The sequence below is a fragment of the Cavia porcellus genome, unplaced genomic scaffold, assembly GCF_034190915.1.
Source record: "Cavia porcellus strain 051 isolate PalLab524CR breed Dunkin Hartley unplaced genomic scaffold, mCavPor4.1 scaffold_29, whole genome shotgun sequence".
NCBI classification, from domain to species: Eukaryota; Metazoa; Chordata; class Mammalia; order Rodentia; family Caviidae; genus Cavia; species Cavia porcellus.
In genome coordinates, this window is record NW_026947512.1 from 6,029,156 (window position 1) to 6,046,647 (window position 17,492).

The 17,492-nt window shown below is 33.5% G+C and overlaps 1 protein-coding gene across 7 annotated transcripts in view; it reads left to right on the forward strand.

Moving 5' to 3' along the window:
• Window positions 1–17,492, forward strand: part of Acbd6 (acyl-CoA binding domain containing 6) — a 194,115-nt gene that overhangs the window by 50,221 nt on the left and 126,402 nt on the right. For 6 of the 7 annotated variants that reach the window (XR_010044450.1, XM_063239865.1, XM_063239863.1 and 3 more), the window contains exon 4: window positions 14,511–14,593. The exons of the other annotated variant lie outside the window; for it this stretch is intronic. Coding sequence is in view for 5 of the 6 variants with exons in the window: in XM_063239865.1 (XP_063095935.1) it covers window positions 14,511–14,593 (83 nt within the window). In the remaining variant the exon portion in view is untranslated. The remainder of the gene's footprint in view (window positions 1–14,510; window positions 14,594–17,492) is intronic. 7 annotated transcript variants of the gene reach the window in all.

Below are 17,492 nucleotides of genomic sequence, written 5' to 3' on the forward strand. Positions count from 1 at the left end.
CAGTGTTAGGTCAAGGAGGTGGGGAGTGTCCCCGAGGGGCCAGCAGATGTCCTGGGTCTGGGCGTCTACAGGACACAGGCCGAGATCCCAGGGCAGCATTGCATTCCTCAGTGCTGACTGGAGTTGCACAGGAAGCAGGCAACTGCACAGACCAAGGTCCGAGGGTAGCAGGTGTCCCCCAGGGCCAGTGGGGGTCACGCAGGAAGCTTGTCGCAGCTGGGGCCAAGGTCCCAGGGCCGTGTGGTGTTCCTTAGTGCTGGCTGGACTCATGCCAATTTCCAGGCTTTAAGCGATGGTTTCAAAGCTTCCTCCGTACACTGGGAATCACCTGGCCCACTTTTGCTTCCCAGGGCAGAGTGCTGGCAACTGCTTACCACATGGAGCACGCTGGGTGTGGGCCAGCAGGGATTCCGTGTGTCCTTTGGTGATGTCAGATTCAGGGCGTGGTCTTACCACCAAGGAGCAAAGTTCCAACTTTTCCGATGTGCTAGAATTCAATGCAATTCAACGTGCTACAATTCAACCCATACAGGGTCAGGGCCCTGCTTGCTGCTTGGAGGTGGCTGGATGTGGCCTCCTTTTCAGTTCTTTTCATTTAAAAAAAAATCTGTTTCTTAGCAAATACATACAGTACATATACTAAAAAACAAAATGTACAAAAAATATCTTTGGAAAACCTGAAATTTGAAGAGTAGAGAAAATATCTACTTGTACATATTATTTCTATTCTTTCCGTTTATTTTTATTTTCCTTTTATTTAAAAATTATTTCCTATTATCAGTTTAAGCATGTAATATTTCTAAAAGAAACTAAGATTAAAAACAGATTTATGGAATTTACCTTTTTTGAGAAATTTTATAAATATTGCTATTAATAACAACTGAAAATAATACCATAGTAAAGTTTATTTTTTAAAGTACTTAATGATATAATCAATTAAATAAGATCATTCTTTTCTGTAGAAATGGAAGACCATGTTTCAAGAAAAAAGTTGAATATTTTAAAGGATTATTAGAAAAGTTGTTTTTAAATGTTTAGAACTACAGCATTAGGGCTGGGATTTAGCTCAGCGGCATAAGTGCCTGCCTGGAAAGCGTGAGGTTCTGAGTTTGATCCTTGGTACAAAAAAAGAACTACAGCATTAGGTTATTTACTATATTGTACATAATAGTACATCTCAAAAATTAAAATGTTTAATTTTAAAGTTTTCTCTTTGAACTAATTGAGATACTTTTAAAAGTACACACTTAAGAAACAGCAGAAAATTTTATTGAGGATGTTGTCAGTGCATAGTAATGATTTCTAAAGAAGCTTGGAAGGATAGTACTGTACATCTTAATAGAAAAACTATGAGCTTCATATGTCAGAGGTTCTTGGTTTGAGTCCCAATCTTGCCACTATGTGGCATTAGGTGCTTTACCTCTCTTCAGGTTTCTGGTCTGATGTGTATTTCATCAAATCTAAGGCCGAATTTATTAAGTTTTTAATGTTTTTGAAACCTGGATGTATCTTAAAATTAATGATATATTTAATTGTTTGTGTGTTTCCCCCTTTTTTTTCTATTACAGAAAATATGGTGCTCCTTGTGATGCAGTGATAATATTAGCTATAAAGAATTCTTGTGAAGTTGAAATTGGATAATATAAATATAAAAATACTCCTTACATATTAGTGTTTTTTTGGTGACAAATATATTAAGTTGTTTGGGTTGGTTTGTTTTGAGAGTTCATTCTTATTTTATCAGAATAATGAAAAGTTTGTAGATACTATATTAGACAAAGACTCATGGTTTAACATTTTAAGTCTCCACATTAGAACATCTTGGATTTGTATTTTTAAGACCCTATTGCTTGGAGAAATGCTCATATTTCCACCAGTAATTCACATATCAGTTAACTCATATGTTGTCCACTTTCTGCTGGACATTGTTCTATTTACATGTTTTTTTAAAATCTTCAAAATGAGGATATGAACTGGGAACTAGTCCTGTTTTCACAAATGAGGTATCTGTAAAACAGAGAGATTAGTTTGCACAGTCCTAAAGTTAGACCTGCAAAGAAATTAAGCTCGTAAAAAAAGAATCTGAAAACGGTGGCACATGGAAGCAAGAAAGCTCCTCATCGGTACTTTTTTCAGATAGAAAACAAAACTTCATACAGGTTTTAAATTTTGATCCTGAAACTGAGGTAGAGTCTAAGTCAGGTGATAAAGATTCAAGCCAACTCTCCTTTCCTCTTTGAGCAAAGAAGTAATTTTGGTGTCTCAAATAATATAGCCTGAAGCAGTATAAGAGCTGGCAAATTTTGTCCTGTAGCTGCCAAGTTGGGGTTTATTCCTTTAACTGCTGATGCAACATAAAAATAACTTAATGGATTGAGTAGAAAGAAATGAAATAAACTTCCAAAATCTTCGTGAGAGGCATTTCATCAGAGTGGAAATCAAGAAGGTAAAGGAGCCAAAATGAGTTTACCACTCTAGTAGATGAATTCAGTAGAAAGGAAAATTAATGCATCTTTGGTATTTTTTATTCTGAATTTTACCTGATAATAGAAGATTATTTTTTAAATATTATTTGTTCCTAAAATAGAATTTTTTTTGTCCCCAAGCAAGTTGTTATACCATTCTAACATATGTATTTCTACAGTTATTTTAGAAAAAGGAATAAATCTTAGGAAGAAAGAATATATTTGTAATACATCATAATCAAATTGTGGGATCAATTTTTTCCCTAAAGATTTTCCTAAAAATTAAACTTGTATACTTACCATACCTTATATAGCGTCACCTTTTATGAATTTAATAGTAAAATAAATATACAACTATCAATTAATGGTTAAGTATATTATATGACTGAATCAATATTTTGCTAGCTGTATAATTAATGTTTGTGAGACCATTGCTCCTGGGCATAATGGGTGGAATAATGGGATAGTGGAATGAAAGGTTTACTCTTTTACCTAAACAAGAAGAAAACCAAATAGATGGCTGAAATTATTGGGCAAAAAAGTAGTTTTTAGATAAGTTATTACAAGCAGTATAAAGGAAACAAGGTAAACCTAGCAGTGCCTAAGTTTATTGCCTGGAATCAATTTCCAAGGTGTAGTGCAGAGAGGAAAATTACCTGACAGTCTCCCTGATTTGAATTATTATTTGCAGGGCCAAATCCTAGAGAGGACATTCCTGCCTAGAGTCCCAGAGATCTGCAAATTGATCCCTTTGGCTGAATGCTAGTCTATACATGTAAGGAAGGAAACTAACAGACTAGGGAAAGAAACACAACAAAGCACTGGGTCAGACAGATCCTGTAACTGAGGTAGGCCTGAGAATTGTTTGTTATCAATCAGTGTAGAAATAAAACCTGATATACAACATACCGTAGAGGCCTTAGAAAAATTTCATTTCATTAATGGTGTTAATTTAAACCCTACATTAAGAAAGGTAGGATTCTCTCTCACCTTAACAAAGCTTAAAAGTAAGCCTGAAAAGAGTCAAACCAGTTCCAAGTGACTTAACTTGCCCTATATTAAAAGGAACACTAAAAGCCAGCAAGCAAGAGTGTAAAATTTAAACATATAAGTTAGTATAAAAATCTTTAAGCAGGAAAAAAAATGAAATAAAATAAAAGCAGGAAAATATGAGCCAGGAGAAAAACCTGTCAAAGCAAATGTAGGAATGATGGTTAACATAGGTTAACATAAATGTAGGTTAACATAGCAGAAAAACAAAGGCATGAAAACACCCGTTATAAACGTGTTTTATACAAATAGATCTATTTTTATTGTGAATGCTTAAATGTAAAAAAACTTACAGTAAAACACATATTGCTATTAATCGCCTTCACAATATGCTCCTTCATTTCAAATTCACTTATTTCATAATTCTTGTCGCTTTCTGAAGAATTTCTGGAAGTCTACCTTCATATCTTTACAACATATGATCAAAAACAGGGTGAAAGCAGCTGCCAAGTGCCATCTAACAGGAAGGCAGGCTCATTAAAACATTATAGTATGTCCTCATCTGCCTTGTTCACTGGATCTGGCACTGTGTAACTTCTGGTTTTACCCAAAGTCAAAATAACTGTGGGAGGTAACATGCTGAATCAAATCAAAACATTGAGGCAGCCACAGCGCTGCAATTAATGACAGTCACAAAGGAGAACTTCCAAAATTGCCTTAGCAAGTGGCAAGGCAGGGAGGGGAATGAGACAAAAAGCATTAAGATACATCTTGTACAGGCATGAATTCCCTATGATGAATGTTATTATGTATATCTAAAATGTACCAATAATTTTTTGTTTTGGCACTGGGGATTGAACTCATGACCTCACTCTTGCCAGGCAGGCACTTATACCACTGAGGTAAATCCCTATCCCTTAAAATCATTTTTTTAAAAAAATAAATAAAGTGGCAAGAATTATGGAAGAAGTGTGTTTGAAGCAGGGGTAGAGTTCAAGGGGATTAATGGAAATATCTTTTTAATGTAATAACTTTAAAAAACGTGCAATGTACTTTTCAGTCATATCCCATATATTCTAAAAAACAGGATAAAATGAACATAAAAATGGAAGATACAGGAAAAACTCAAGTGGTTAGCTCAGTGGCACAAGTGCCTGCTTGTCAAGTGTGAGGTCATGAGTTCAATCCCTGGTACCCCAAAAAAAAAAAAAAACTCTCAAGTGGAATTTCTGAAGTAGCAAATATACTGTATAGTATTAACAACATATTAGACCGTACGTACAATAAAATCAATGAACATGAAGATGTAGCAAGTGAAACTGATCAAACTGAAGCAAAGAGCATAAAAAGATTGGACAATAAGTGATAAGAACCCAGTTAGCTATGGAAAACATCAAGCAATGTAACATGAATATAATCAGAATCTCAGACAAAAATTGTTTAAAATGAGAGAGAAGAAAAAAAGATATTTTTTATACAATGAAGTACTAAGCTATAAAAAAAGATAAACTCGAGGCTTTTATAGACAAATGGATGCAACTAGAGATCATAATTATAAATGAAATAAATCAGACTTGCATGTGTAAACATCGTATTGTTTCCCTAATGTTAGAAACTGAAAGAGTAAATAAGATCTAAAAGGTACAATAGATATTGTAAAAAGGAAAGAAACTGCTTAAAAGAAAAGAACAACTGGGATGGGGGAAAGGAGAAAAGGAAGGGAAAAAAAATATATATATACTCAAGATAGCTAAGATAGTTGTACTTACTCATTCTGTTAGTTCGTTGAAAGGAATAGTTAGTGCTATATTGTTTGATCAATTTTGCATGACTGTATCTGGTAATCTGAGCAACTATTTTGAAGACAACAGTATGCAATATAATAACCATTGTTAATTTCTATCATCTTTTTTTGAAATTCTGATTCATTTTTTTTTTGTTCTCTTTAAAAAAGAAGACAAAAAAATTCACAATAATAGCTAACATGCTAGACATTTATAAAATGTCTATAATTATAAAATTATAAACGAGAGTTTTTTCAATGTCTAATCATTGGTATTTTAGGCTGGAAAAATTCAGTATAGTAGAGAGCTATCTTGTGTGTTATAGGACACTTAATAGCAACCTTGGTTTCTATTCACTAGATACCAGTGGCATCACTTATTTATGACAACCAAAAATTATCTCAGATATTGCCATATATCCTAATGTAGAAGCGGGAGAAATGAGAGCAAAAAAAAAAAAAAAAAAATCATCATTGTTGCAAATTACTGCCAAAACCCCATGGATCCAAGCAGAAGTAACATAATGAAACCATACAAATACATACATACCATCCTCAAACTTTTCAAAGTCGGTAAAAAGAGAAAAAAATTAAAAGAATCCAGACAAAAAGCATGATATAGCTCAGTGGCATAAGCACCTGCCTTGCAAGAACACAGTCTTGAGTTTGATCCCTGGTACAAAAAAAAAAAAAAAAAAAAAGAAAGAAAGAAAGAAAGAAAAGAAAAGAAAGAAAACAGAATAACAAAGACAGTACTATACCATAGTTTTCTAGAAGTCTAAAGTCAATAGGTTGACATTAGAGGAAAAGACTGTCAGTCTATAATTCATTACCCAGTTAAGATGACTTTCAAAGATGGAAATAAAAGTTTCCTTGACATGATAATGCCTATTATCATGAGTGAGTGAGTGTGTGTGTGTGTGTGTGTTTAAGATTGAAACCTATTCTCTTAAGATCAGCAATAGGATAGAGGGACTTGCTTTCACCACTGTCATTCATCATTGTACTGTAAATTCTAACCACAATAATTAAATAAGAAAAATAAATAAATAGGACCAAGTAGGAATTGCAAAAATAAAAACTGTCTCTGTTCCCAGGCAAGACCCCCCAGGTAAAACAATATGGAAAATTGAAAGAATTTACGAAGAAACCACTAGAGTTAATAACTACCTCCGCAAAGCTGCAAGGCACAACATGCACAAAAACACTGTTCCTATATACTAGCAAGCAAAAACGAGAAGTTTGATTTACAGTAGCATCCAAAATAGTAAAATATTCAGGAATAATTTTTTAACTAATGAGAAAAAGATTCTATAGTGAAAACTATATTGTTAAAAGTAAAGAAAACCTAACAAAAAGGAAATAAATGTAGTATTCAAGGATTGAAAGATTTAATTTTTCAAAATGGCAGTGCTTTCCAAATCAGTTTATGAATCTAATGCAGTCCATCTCTAATAAAATACAAGTGCCTTTATTTTTTTCAGAAATGGAAAAGCTAATCCTCAAATTTACTTGGGTTGCAAGGGGCCTCAAAGAGTTAAAAATATTAAAAAAGAATAGAATTAGAAGGTTCGCATTTTCAAAAGGGTTTGCAGTTTCAAAAATTTACTACATCATCACAGTTTAAAAAAAAATGGAATTTTAGGTCTCATGTCAAAAAAAAAAAAAAAAATACAAGTGAGAGCAAGCTAAAGCCCTTTTTTTTTTCCAGACCAACAGAAGCAGTGATAATTCTTTACTGGTTGACTTGCAGTACATTAAATGTGAAAGGAACTTTTTCAAATGAAAGGAAAATTAGATAAAAATTTAAACCTACACTGAGGAATGGAGAATACTAGAAGTGTATAGTGTATGGGTGACTGTAAAAGGCTTGCTCTCCGTTTTAAAATTTCTTTATTTTTTTATTTTAAAGAGATTTAGACAAAAGAGGACACAACAAAGCAGATCAGAGCAGAACAATATAAGCAACACAGAATTTCACAAGAGAACCTGTAATTTACAGTAACTACCATAATGTCTCTTTCTTTGAAATAGTTGAGCATAACTTCATCAAACATAACAAAATAGTAGAAAACCATTCAAGAGAATGAAAGTGTTACAGGTCATTTAAAGGAACCAAATAACAGAAAATGGACAATGGCTACTATATTATCTCATTTTCCATAGAAAATTTGCTTATACTATCACACATAATAAAATCCAATAAGATACAATATGATAGAAGCAATGGAAACAGAAGAACAAAAACATGGTAGGACTTCAGAGTAAGGTGATGTTAAATCAGCACTGACTACTATACTGTCTTGTTTTCTTCAAAATAGCTCTTCATACCATCACAGATAATAAAATCAAACAAACCAGGATAAAACCATTTCAACTAATGAATCCAGACATTATAAGGCTTCAAAGCAATGTAATGGGGCATCATGATTACTTGATTACTCTTGATTACTTTATGTACTCTTACTATTTCTTCCACTAGGGAAACTTCGGTATTGATAATGTGAGTTTGATTTATTTTGTTTATGAGTATGGTCTCAAGTTGCATCCATTTATTTATAAATATCTCAATTGATCATTCTTTACAGCTGAGCAGTACTCCATGGTATAAAAATACCACAACTTTTTTATCCATTCCTCAGTTGATGGACACTTAGGTTGTTTCCAAGATCTGGCTATTACAAATTGTGCTGCTATAAATATGGGTGCACATATATCACTGTGGTATTATGTTTTCAGTTCTTCTGGGAATATGCCTAGAAGTGGAATAGCTGGGTCGAATGGGACTTCCAGTCAGCTTTTTGAGGAATCTCTAGCCTGATCTTCACAGTGGTTGCACCAATCTACACTCCCACCAACAGTGCAGGAGAGTTCCTTTTTCCCTACAGCCTCTCCAGCATTTGTTTTTGGTAGTTTTCTTGATCCTGGCCATTGTTTCAGGAGTGAGATGGAATCTCAGTGTGGTTTTAATTTGAATTTCTCTAATGACCAATGATGATGAACATTTGTTCATATATTTATTTGCCATTTTGTATTTCTTCATCTGAGAACTGTGTATTCATCTCAGATGCCCATTTTTGGATTGGTCTTTGAATTTTGGGGGTCTGATTTTTTTTTAATTCTTTATATGTTTTAGACAGAAGTCCTTTGTCTGAGGTACAGTTCACTAGGATTTTTTCCCAGGTTATGGGTTTTCTTTTTACTATGCTGGAGGTTTCTTTTGCATGCAGAAACTTTTTAATAAGATGTGATCCCAGTTATTGATTCTGGGAAGTACTTCCCATGCCGTTTGATTCCTGTATGAATTCTTTACCTACCCCTATGTCTTCAAGATTTTTACCTAATTTGTCTTCCAATAGATTTAGTGTTTCTATTTTAATATTCAGATCTTTGATCCACTTAGATTTTAATTTAGTACATGTTGATAGGCATGGGTCTAGTTTTAGTTTTTGGCATATGGAGAGCCAGTTTTTCCAACACCATTTATTAAAGAGACTATCATTCTTCCAGCGAACATGTTTGGCCCCTTTATCAAAGATAAGATGGTTGAGTGTGTTTGTAGTTGTGGTTGTATCTTCTAATCTATTCCATTGATCTTCAGGTCTGTTTTTATTCTAGTAGCATGTTGATTTTATTACCGTAGCTTTGTAGTATAACTTCAAGTCAGAGATCGTGATGCCACCTGCCTTGCCTTTGCTGCTTATAACTGTCTTTGCTATTCTAGGTCTCTTCTGGTTCCAGATGAATTTTAGGAGTGATTTCTCTAGATCTGTGAGGTATATTGATGGTATTTTTATTGGGATTGCATTGAATCTGTATAACAGTTTTGGGAGAGTGGCCATTTTCACAATATTTATTCTTCCTATCCATGAACAAGGGATGTCTTTCCATTTTCTGAGATGCTCTTCAATTTTTTTCAGGGTATTATAATTTTCCCTGTATAGATCTTTTACTTCTTTCATGAGATTAATTCCTAAGTATTTATCTTTTTGGATGCTAATATGAAGAGTGTAGCTTCTCTTATTTCTCTATCAGTGATTTTGTAGTTAGTATATAGAAATGCAATTGATTTTTGAGTATTGATTTTGTATCCAGCTACATTGCTGAATTTATTTATTATATCTAAGAGTTTCAATGGAGTTTTGGGGGTCTTCTATGTAGAGTATCATGTCATCTGCAAATAATGATAGTTTAACTTCTTCTTTACTATCTTTACCACTTTTATTTCTCTTTCTTGTCCAATTGCTCTGGCTAGTATTTCCAGTACTATGTTAAAAGATAAGTGAACTATGGGTCAGGGATTTAGCTCAGTGGTGTAAGTGCCTGCCTAGCAAGCACAAAGTCATGGGTTCAATCCCAGTACCAAAAAAAAAAAAAAGTGAACTTCTTCTAGTTCTAACTCTGATGTAAAGAGTATGGAAATCATCACTTTTGCCCTTAGAAACAAGAATATGACCAAACTGCAAACGAAGACTAGTCTTAGATGCATCAGAAATTTGAGGCCCACCTATAATATCCACAGTCCGTGACTCCTTTAACAGCAAAGAATGTTAACACAATCATACAAACCTGGGATCATGTTCTGGGAAGATGAAGAAATTCAGGCTCAGAAAAGCAGTCACCCAAAGGTACACTGCCAGTTAGGTGGCAGCCTCAGGAGTAGAACCCAAATCTCAACCCTAAAATCATTTTTTTCCCCCAGTAGTAGCTACTTCTTAGTCATCTAATGAGTTATTTACTCATTAACCTTTATTAAACACCTTAGATGTTTAAATTTTTGCACATAGCACCAAAGTACTGCATAGAAACAGATGACCTGCTTGAAGAGGCGCAGATTGTAGAATGGGTCCCTGATCACTCAAGAGCTAGTTACTTTTTTTATTTTAAAGAGAAAAAAAATTCAAAACAAAATAATAAGAGGGTAACAGTGGTCAATAAATTGCATGTTATCTTATTTTTTAAGAATCTTGCCTTTATTTTTATTTTTTATTTAAGAGAAAAAAGGAGCTGGACATGGTGGCACATGCTTGTAATCCCAGCACTTGGGAGGGGGTCATTGAGAGTTTGAGAGCAGCCTGGGCTACAAAGTGAGCTCAAAGGCAGCCTGAATTACATAGCAAGATCCTGTTTCAAAAAGCCACGAGAGAGAGAGAGACAGAGATAGACAGAGAGAAAGAGGGACAGAGAGGAAAGAAAGGCAAAAGCAAAAGAGACAAACAACAAACCCAGAACAATAACAGTAACAGTAAAGGTTCTCAAAGCAAGATGATAGGAATTTAACAGTGGTTGAAGTATTGCATATTGTTACCTTCAAAAAGGTTGCTTAGATTACCAGATGTAGACATGTAAAATTGATCTGCTCATATGAGTATTAACTGTTCTTTTCCAAGTACTAATACAGTTAGTAGTATAGTCATGTTAGCTATCTTATGTGTACACACACACACACAAAAAAAATTTATGTCTTTTTCCTTTTTCCTTCTTTCCTCCTTTTGTTATCTTTAAAATAGTTATGCAGAGTACAAGATATTGGCATTTGACTATCTAAAAAGTATTAACACAAACCTTTCTTTTCAATGAACTAAGAAAAATTAATATATAACTATCTTAACTATCATATATATATATATATATATATATATATATATATATATTTAAAGAGCTAGTTATTGATTATGTGTTATGTGCCATGCCCCAGTTTTAGCCAGGAGGTACAGTGAGAAAAACGATGACCATCCTGTCCTCATGGAGTTTGGAGGAACTGGTGTTGGAGACAGTGGTCAGGAACTCATACTGCAGTGTGATACGTAGTCTTATGAGGGCTGCTGAGGGTGCTCTGGCACTCTAGGGCAGGGTCCCTAGCTCAGGTTTGAAGGGCCAGGAGTGATTTTCAGAGGGATTGGTGTTTCAGCTGAATCTAAACCGAGTCACAGCTCAAATAGCTGTGGGACAGACAACACAGGACATGAGTAGCAACCTAGGTCCATGCTTAGGCACAGAAATGCTCTGCCTGAATATCACACATATGGGCATATTCTCACTTAAACTGTGTTCTCTTTTAGTTTTCCTGGAACATGACCTATATAATTAGACATGAGTGTAGGGAAAGATTGCCCTCTTTTAAATCTACAGTGTAAATGTGATAAATGGTCACAGTTTCTTGGACTCTGTATTAGTTATTTGATTCTTGTCTCCTTTTTCTTAATCTAGATTGGCTAATTTCTTTTTATTGTTGAGTAACATTTTATCTTATGTATCATTTGTGTATCTGTTGTCTATGAAAGATCTATTCTATCAGTTCTGTCTGTTCTATCTATTCTGTCTATACAGTTGCTCCTCACTGTTGTTTCAGTTTGCATTTCCCTGTTGAATGATGATTTCCAAGCTGTTTGCCATTCAACAGCTTTTTATTTGCTTATTTTCTATGTATATGTCCTCATTGGTAAGGTATCTGTTGAGAATAGAGGATGCAGAAACATCCTAGACACCTTCAACCATCCAATCTTTGACAAAAGGGCCAGAAACATGTCGGAGGAAAGATAACCTCTTTTAAAAATTATGGGAAACCCGCCTTTCCACGTGCACAGGATTGAAGCTAGACCTATATATCTCACTAAAATCAAATGGTTCAAAGATCTAAATGTTATAACAGAAACAATTTGCTGAAAGAAAATTAGGTAAAATTCTTGAAGATACAGGCATAGGCAAGGACTTTCTGAACAGAGCCCCAGTTGCACAAGAAACAACAAATGGGATCATACCAAATTGAAAAGCTTCTGTACAGCAAAGGAAACAACCAACAGATTAAAAAAGCAGCCTACAAATGGGAAAAAAAAATTTGCCGGCTATACTTCAGACAGAGAACAAATATCTAGCAGATGTAAAAAACTCAAAAAATTAAGATACCCCTAAGTGAAAAACTCAATCAAAAAGTGAGCAAAACCAGATGTGATAGCACACGCTGTAATTCCACCATTCCAGAGGGAGGCAGAAGGATTGCTCGAGTTTGAGGCAAGCCCAGGCTAGTGAGTTCAAGGACAGCCCCAACTACATAGCGAGACTCTGCTACAAAAGAAGGAAAGAAAAAAAGAAACCAAATTAAAAAATGAACCATTAAAATGAATAGATATTTCTCAGAAGAAGTACAAATGGCAAATAAATACATGAAAGAATATTTAGTATTTATAGCCATTAAAAAAGCGTAATTAAAACAATACTGAATTTCATCTTCAGAAAGAACATCTATCATCAGGAAATGGACTAATGACAAATGCTCTCAAGCGTCTGGGGAAAAAGGGACCGTTCTATATTACTGTTGGGAATGTAAACTAGTACAACCACTGTGGAAATTAGTATGGTGATTTCTCAAAAAAAGAAAAAAACTAAACTAGAAATTCCATTTGACTTCATTATTCTGTTTCTAGGTGTCTTCCTTAAAAGAGTTAAAAATATATTACAATGTTATATTCATTATAATCAGCATGACTCACAATAATTAAATCTTGAAAGTGGCCTGTATGTCCACCAACAGATGAAGGGCTAAAGAAAATATGGTATTTATATACAGTGGATGTTATGCTTTGTGTATAAATGCCCCATCCCTTGATTCATGCATTCCTAGGTTTTTTTGGAGGTGGCTGAATGTAGAGTGTGTAATGCTGGGATTAAGGATGTGTGATTGTTAAATCAGTCCATTGATTGGTTTAGTACCTCCCTCATCCCAGCAGTCTAGATAAAATATAATAAATAGTGGCAGAAAGATGCTATTGAGGTCTCTTGTAGCTTTTACTGTCTTCTGCTACCATCAACAATTGTCTTTCTGCTATGTGCTGCGTTGCCTTACAGCCAATCACTTGTGGACTGAAACTGTGAGTGAAATAAATCTTTCCTCCCTGTAACTTAGCGCATTGGGTATTTTGACTCAGCAATAAGAGAAACATAAGACAGTGGACTACTACTTTGCCATAAAGAAGGACAAATTTGAGTCATTTGTAGAAAAATGGATGCATCTTGAGATAATAAGTGAAATAAATCAGATACACAAATATTACGTGGACCCTCTTATATGAGAAACTCAAATATACATAAAGAAACAACAGATAATAAACAGGGAGGTGGATCTTTTGCAAAAAGGAAGGGGAACAAGAGATGGAAAAGAGGGGAATGTGAAAAGAATTAAGTTCTGTTATGTGCATCTATCAACTCCCTATCAATGAATATAATCATTTTGTACTACAGATGTACTAATAAAAATAAAAATTTTTTAAAAAGCACAGGAGAAAATATGTGTGGGGGTTGCCTTATTTTTTGAAGCAAAGCTAGTCTTGTTGCCATGAAGCAATAAAATAATTTTTATTCTGAAGTAATATTTATGTTCAGAGTTTTTACATTTTGCTGGGTATCTTAGCTAGAAAACTCACTATCTCAGAAATGCAGGCTTTTGCAGAGGTAGTAGTTTTACACAATAATATCCAAATTTATTGCTTCAATATTACATGTTTTAGGAGAATCTTATTTTTAAATCATATTGTGTTTTTTGAGATAAAGGGCAGAGCCTATTGAATCCTTGACTTTAGATAACATTTTTATCACATTTTGCCTCTTTTTTCTCTTTTATTTCTTGAGATGTATTTGTGATACATAATATGTATCATCATTTTGGGTGATTGGTACATATATGTATTGCATCTTAATCATTTTTACTTCCTGTTCCCCTCCTTGTTCTCTGCTCCAATTCCAAATTTTCTTTTATTTTAGGTCTAAACTTCCTTTCTTTTCTCTCTCTTCTGCCTTCTTTCTTTTTACCTAAAAATATTTTTTTCTATGATTAAATTTGAAATATTAGTATAGTTTAGTTTATTTCTTACTTGGACACTTTAACTTTATAAATCTAGATGTGACTTTCTGATCACATTTCATGCCCAATATTTGTATTTTATATTTCATTTTCATGTTTCACATAAACATCCATATTTTCCACATGGAACATCATCTCACAATAAGCTAGGTAAATTGCTTTTGGGCTCCAAAAGATGCCCTTAGGTTACTGGTGGGTATCCATTCTGCTACTGTGATTACCTGAAAGACCTGTTATCTTTCTGGTACCATTTTAAAATTGTTACTAGGGTTTGAAGGAATGGTTGAGAGTAAAAGTTTTAGTATAAAATTTTTATAAGTAATATTTGATAACTGGCACTACACATATGTATGACTTTAATGCATTGTTTAAATCCATATGACATTTTTACATTTTTTTTTTTTTTCTCTCACAGACATCAGAAAAGAAAGGAAAGGAGGCAAGAAGTGGGTTTGGTGGGCCAGTTGTTAGTTCTCTATACCATGAAGAAACCATCAGGTAATTTCGTTTCTGATCTTTGCTAATAAAAATGTACATATGTAAAAATATGCATTTTTTAAAATCTTAGAATCTTCTATTTGTGAAGCACTTTTCTTAACATGAAACTGTTTTGATGTAATCTTCAGTAAGATAATAACAGGAAAGAGTTTTGTAGATGTATAATCTATAAAATCAATAAATATTTGAACTAGTGCCAAAGTATCTGAACAAATGAAAATATAATTACTTATCACTTATTATCATAGACAAAATCAAAGCCCTCTCATATATATGCAGTTGATAGAGTGAAGTTTTATGTACCAATCTAAAACTGAGTTTTTGTTGTTAATTTTTCACAGAATACACTATTTCCTTTAAAGATTTTAGTTTTAATAATTTATGTACCCTAATTAAAAGTCATCTAAGTTTAGGGACTGGAATGTAGCTCACGGTACAGTACTTGCCTATCATGTGGGTGGCCTTCCACTTAATTCCCCACAATGAAAAATAAGAAAACAAGACAGTCATTTAAATTTAATTGCTTCTAAATTAAAAGTCATTTCAAAGGATTAAAAAGAATAGGCAATATAGAAAATAGTGTTGATGTTTCCTCAAAAGATAAAAAGTAGAATTACTATTGGATCCAGCAATTCCACTTTTGAGTGTGTATCCAAGGAAATTGACATCAAGATCTCAAAGACTTATTTGCACACCCATGCTCATAGCAGCACTAATTATAGAAATCAAAGTAGGAAGCGACCTAAATTTCCTTTGACAGGAAGTTTTGACACATGCTACAATATGAACCTTGAGGACATTATGCTAAGTAAAATAAGTGAGTCACAAAAAGACAAACAGCATATAATAATATTTGCATGAAGTATTTAGAGTATTAAAATTCATAAAACTGCAAAGTAGAATACTGATTGCTAGGAGTTGGAGGGGGAAGCAGAAAATTGTTTAATCAAGCAGTTTGGTTTGTAAGGTGAAAAAGTTCTGGAAATTGGTTGGATGACATGAATATACTTCATATAACTAAATTGTATACTTACAAATGGTAATGGTAGGATACTTTATGTTATGTATTATTTTTTAATCATGATTTTAAAAAATTAAAGCTAACTTATTTAATAAAACTATTTTTTGTGCTAAATACAGAATTTCTTCAATAATCTTTTTCTCTTAGCATTGTGTATAAACCAGAAAAAGGATTTTATACTATTTTAATTAAGGGGTCATGTGACACATTCTTCCAAGATTGTTACTTACAAACTAAATATGAATCTTTAGTGTTTTATTCTTTTTGAGTCATCTGAATGTTGCTTTACTCATCAATTAACATGATATAAATATTTCAAGGTGAAAATTGACTTGACATAAATTAATTAAAAATACCTTTGTGTAGACTGAAGAAGGAATTGTAATTGTACTAAAAATTCATGCTTTGCTATTACAAAAAAAGAATTTGTTAGCCAGGTGTGGTGTTGCACGCCTGTAATCCTAGCCCTTGGTTAGACTGAGGCAGTAAGTTTGAGGTCATCCTGGACTACATAAGTGAGGCCAAGGCCAGCCTTTAGTACATAGTGAGACCCAGTCTCAAAACAAACAAACAAAACAATTTATTGACAGTATATCACATAAAGAAGTACTGTTGTGCACTCCCAGGTGATTTTATAAAGAAGGAAGTTACTAGTATTTCAATAGATCAAAAACTTGAATCATTCAGTTTCTAGGTATGCTTGGGGACCTGTTTTGAATCTTATTTGCATAGCAAGAACACCATTTTATTTAGATTACATATTTTTTGGGAATGACATAGGGGAAACTAATACATATTTGGAAAAATAAAGATACTGTTTAGGGTTCCTACTGATCTGGAATACATTTGCCACTCTATTCCTGTGATAGACTTAGAACCCTAACAAATTATAGTTTAAAAAAGCATTTTCAAAATGTAACCCTTCCATTAATCCTTGCCATGTTAAATATTTGGGTTACTAGCAAATATATGCTGTCTTTATAGTATCTTCTAAAGTATGGCATCTTAGAACCATAACCTAACAATCAAGGTTTATTAAATGTTCAAATCAAGTCAGGAAACCCGAAGAGTCATTTTTCTAACCAATAGGAAAGAAGGTAGTCATATCTTCTATTTTCCTATAGTCTTCTGTTTACATTTCTGTTATACCATTTATCACATTATTCCATATTGAAGTATCATTATTAAAAAGTTTATCTTTCCCCCTAAGCTTTTAATTAGTGTTAGAAGGGATTATGTTTTATTATCTCTGTATTCTCCTATCTGAGGAAGATCTCAGAATAGGTGTCAAATAAATCTCCTGACTTGGGTGCTATCCATAGCTGTTTTCTTCAAGAAACTTATGTAGAATTAGCCTCAAGGCTGTCACAAAACAGAGGCTGCTGATTTGGTTTTCTGTGATAGGCAAGCCTCACCTCTTTCCCTAAGCAATCAAAAAAGTTATAGGCTATTTCTTTTTCTGTTAGTTTCTTGATTGTGCTTTTTAAAAAAAGAATACTAAGTTAATTTTCTAACAATGTCAATCACTTATCTGTAAATAATAATTACATACAAATTAGATTGCGTCAATTTCCTTAAGAGCTTACAGACTAGTTTTGTGTAAAATGAGATGCTGAATAGTTCTTTTGGAATGTCCATTGATGTGACTGATCACAGTGGCTCTACAGAACATGAAGCAAATGAAATGTGCTATAGCTGAAGTGAGAGCACCCAGCTAAGAGTATTTCTGAGATAGAGTTGAACTGTACTGAAAGGCTAATCTCAGTCTTCCTCCACCCACTTCCTAAATAAGTGACCATTAGGTTTAATTAGATATTTAGACTCACTACTTAGGATTTCAATAATGAGAAACAACGATAAAGGATAATATAGCATGTT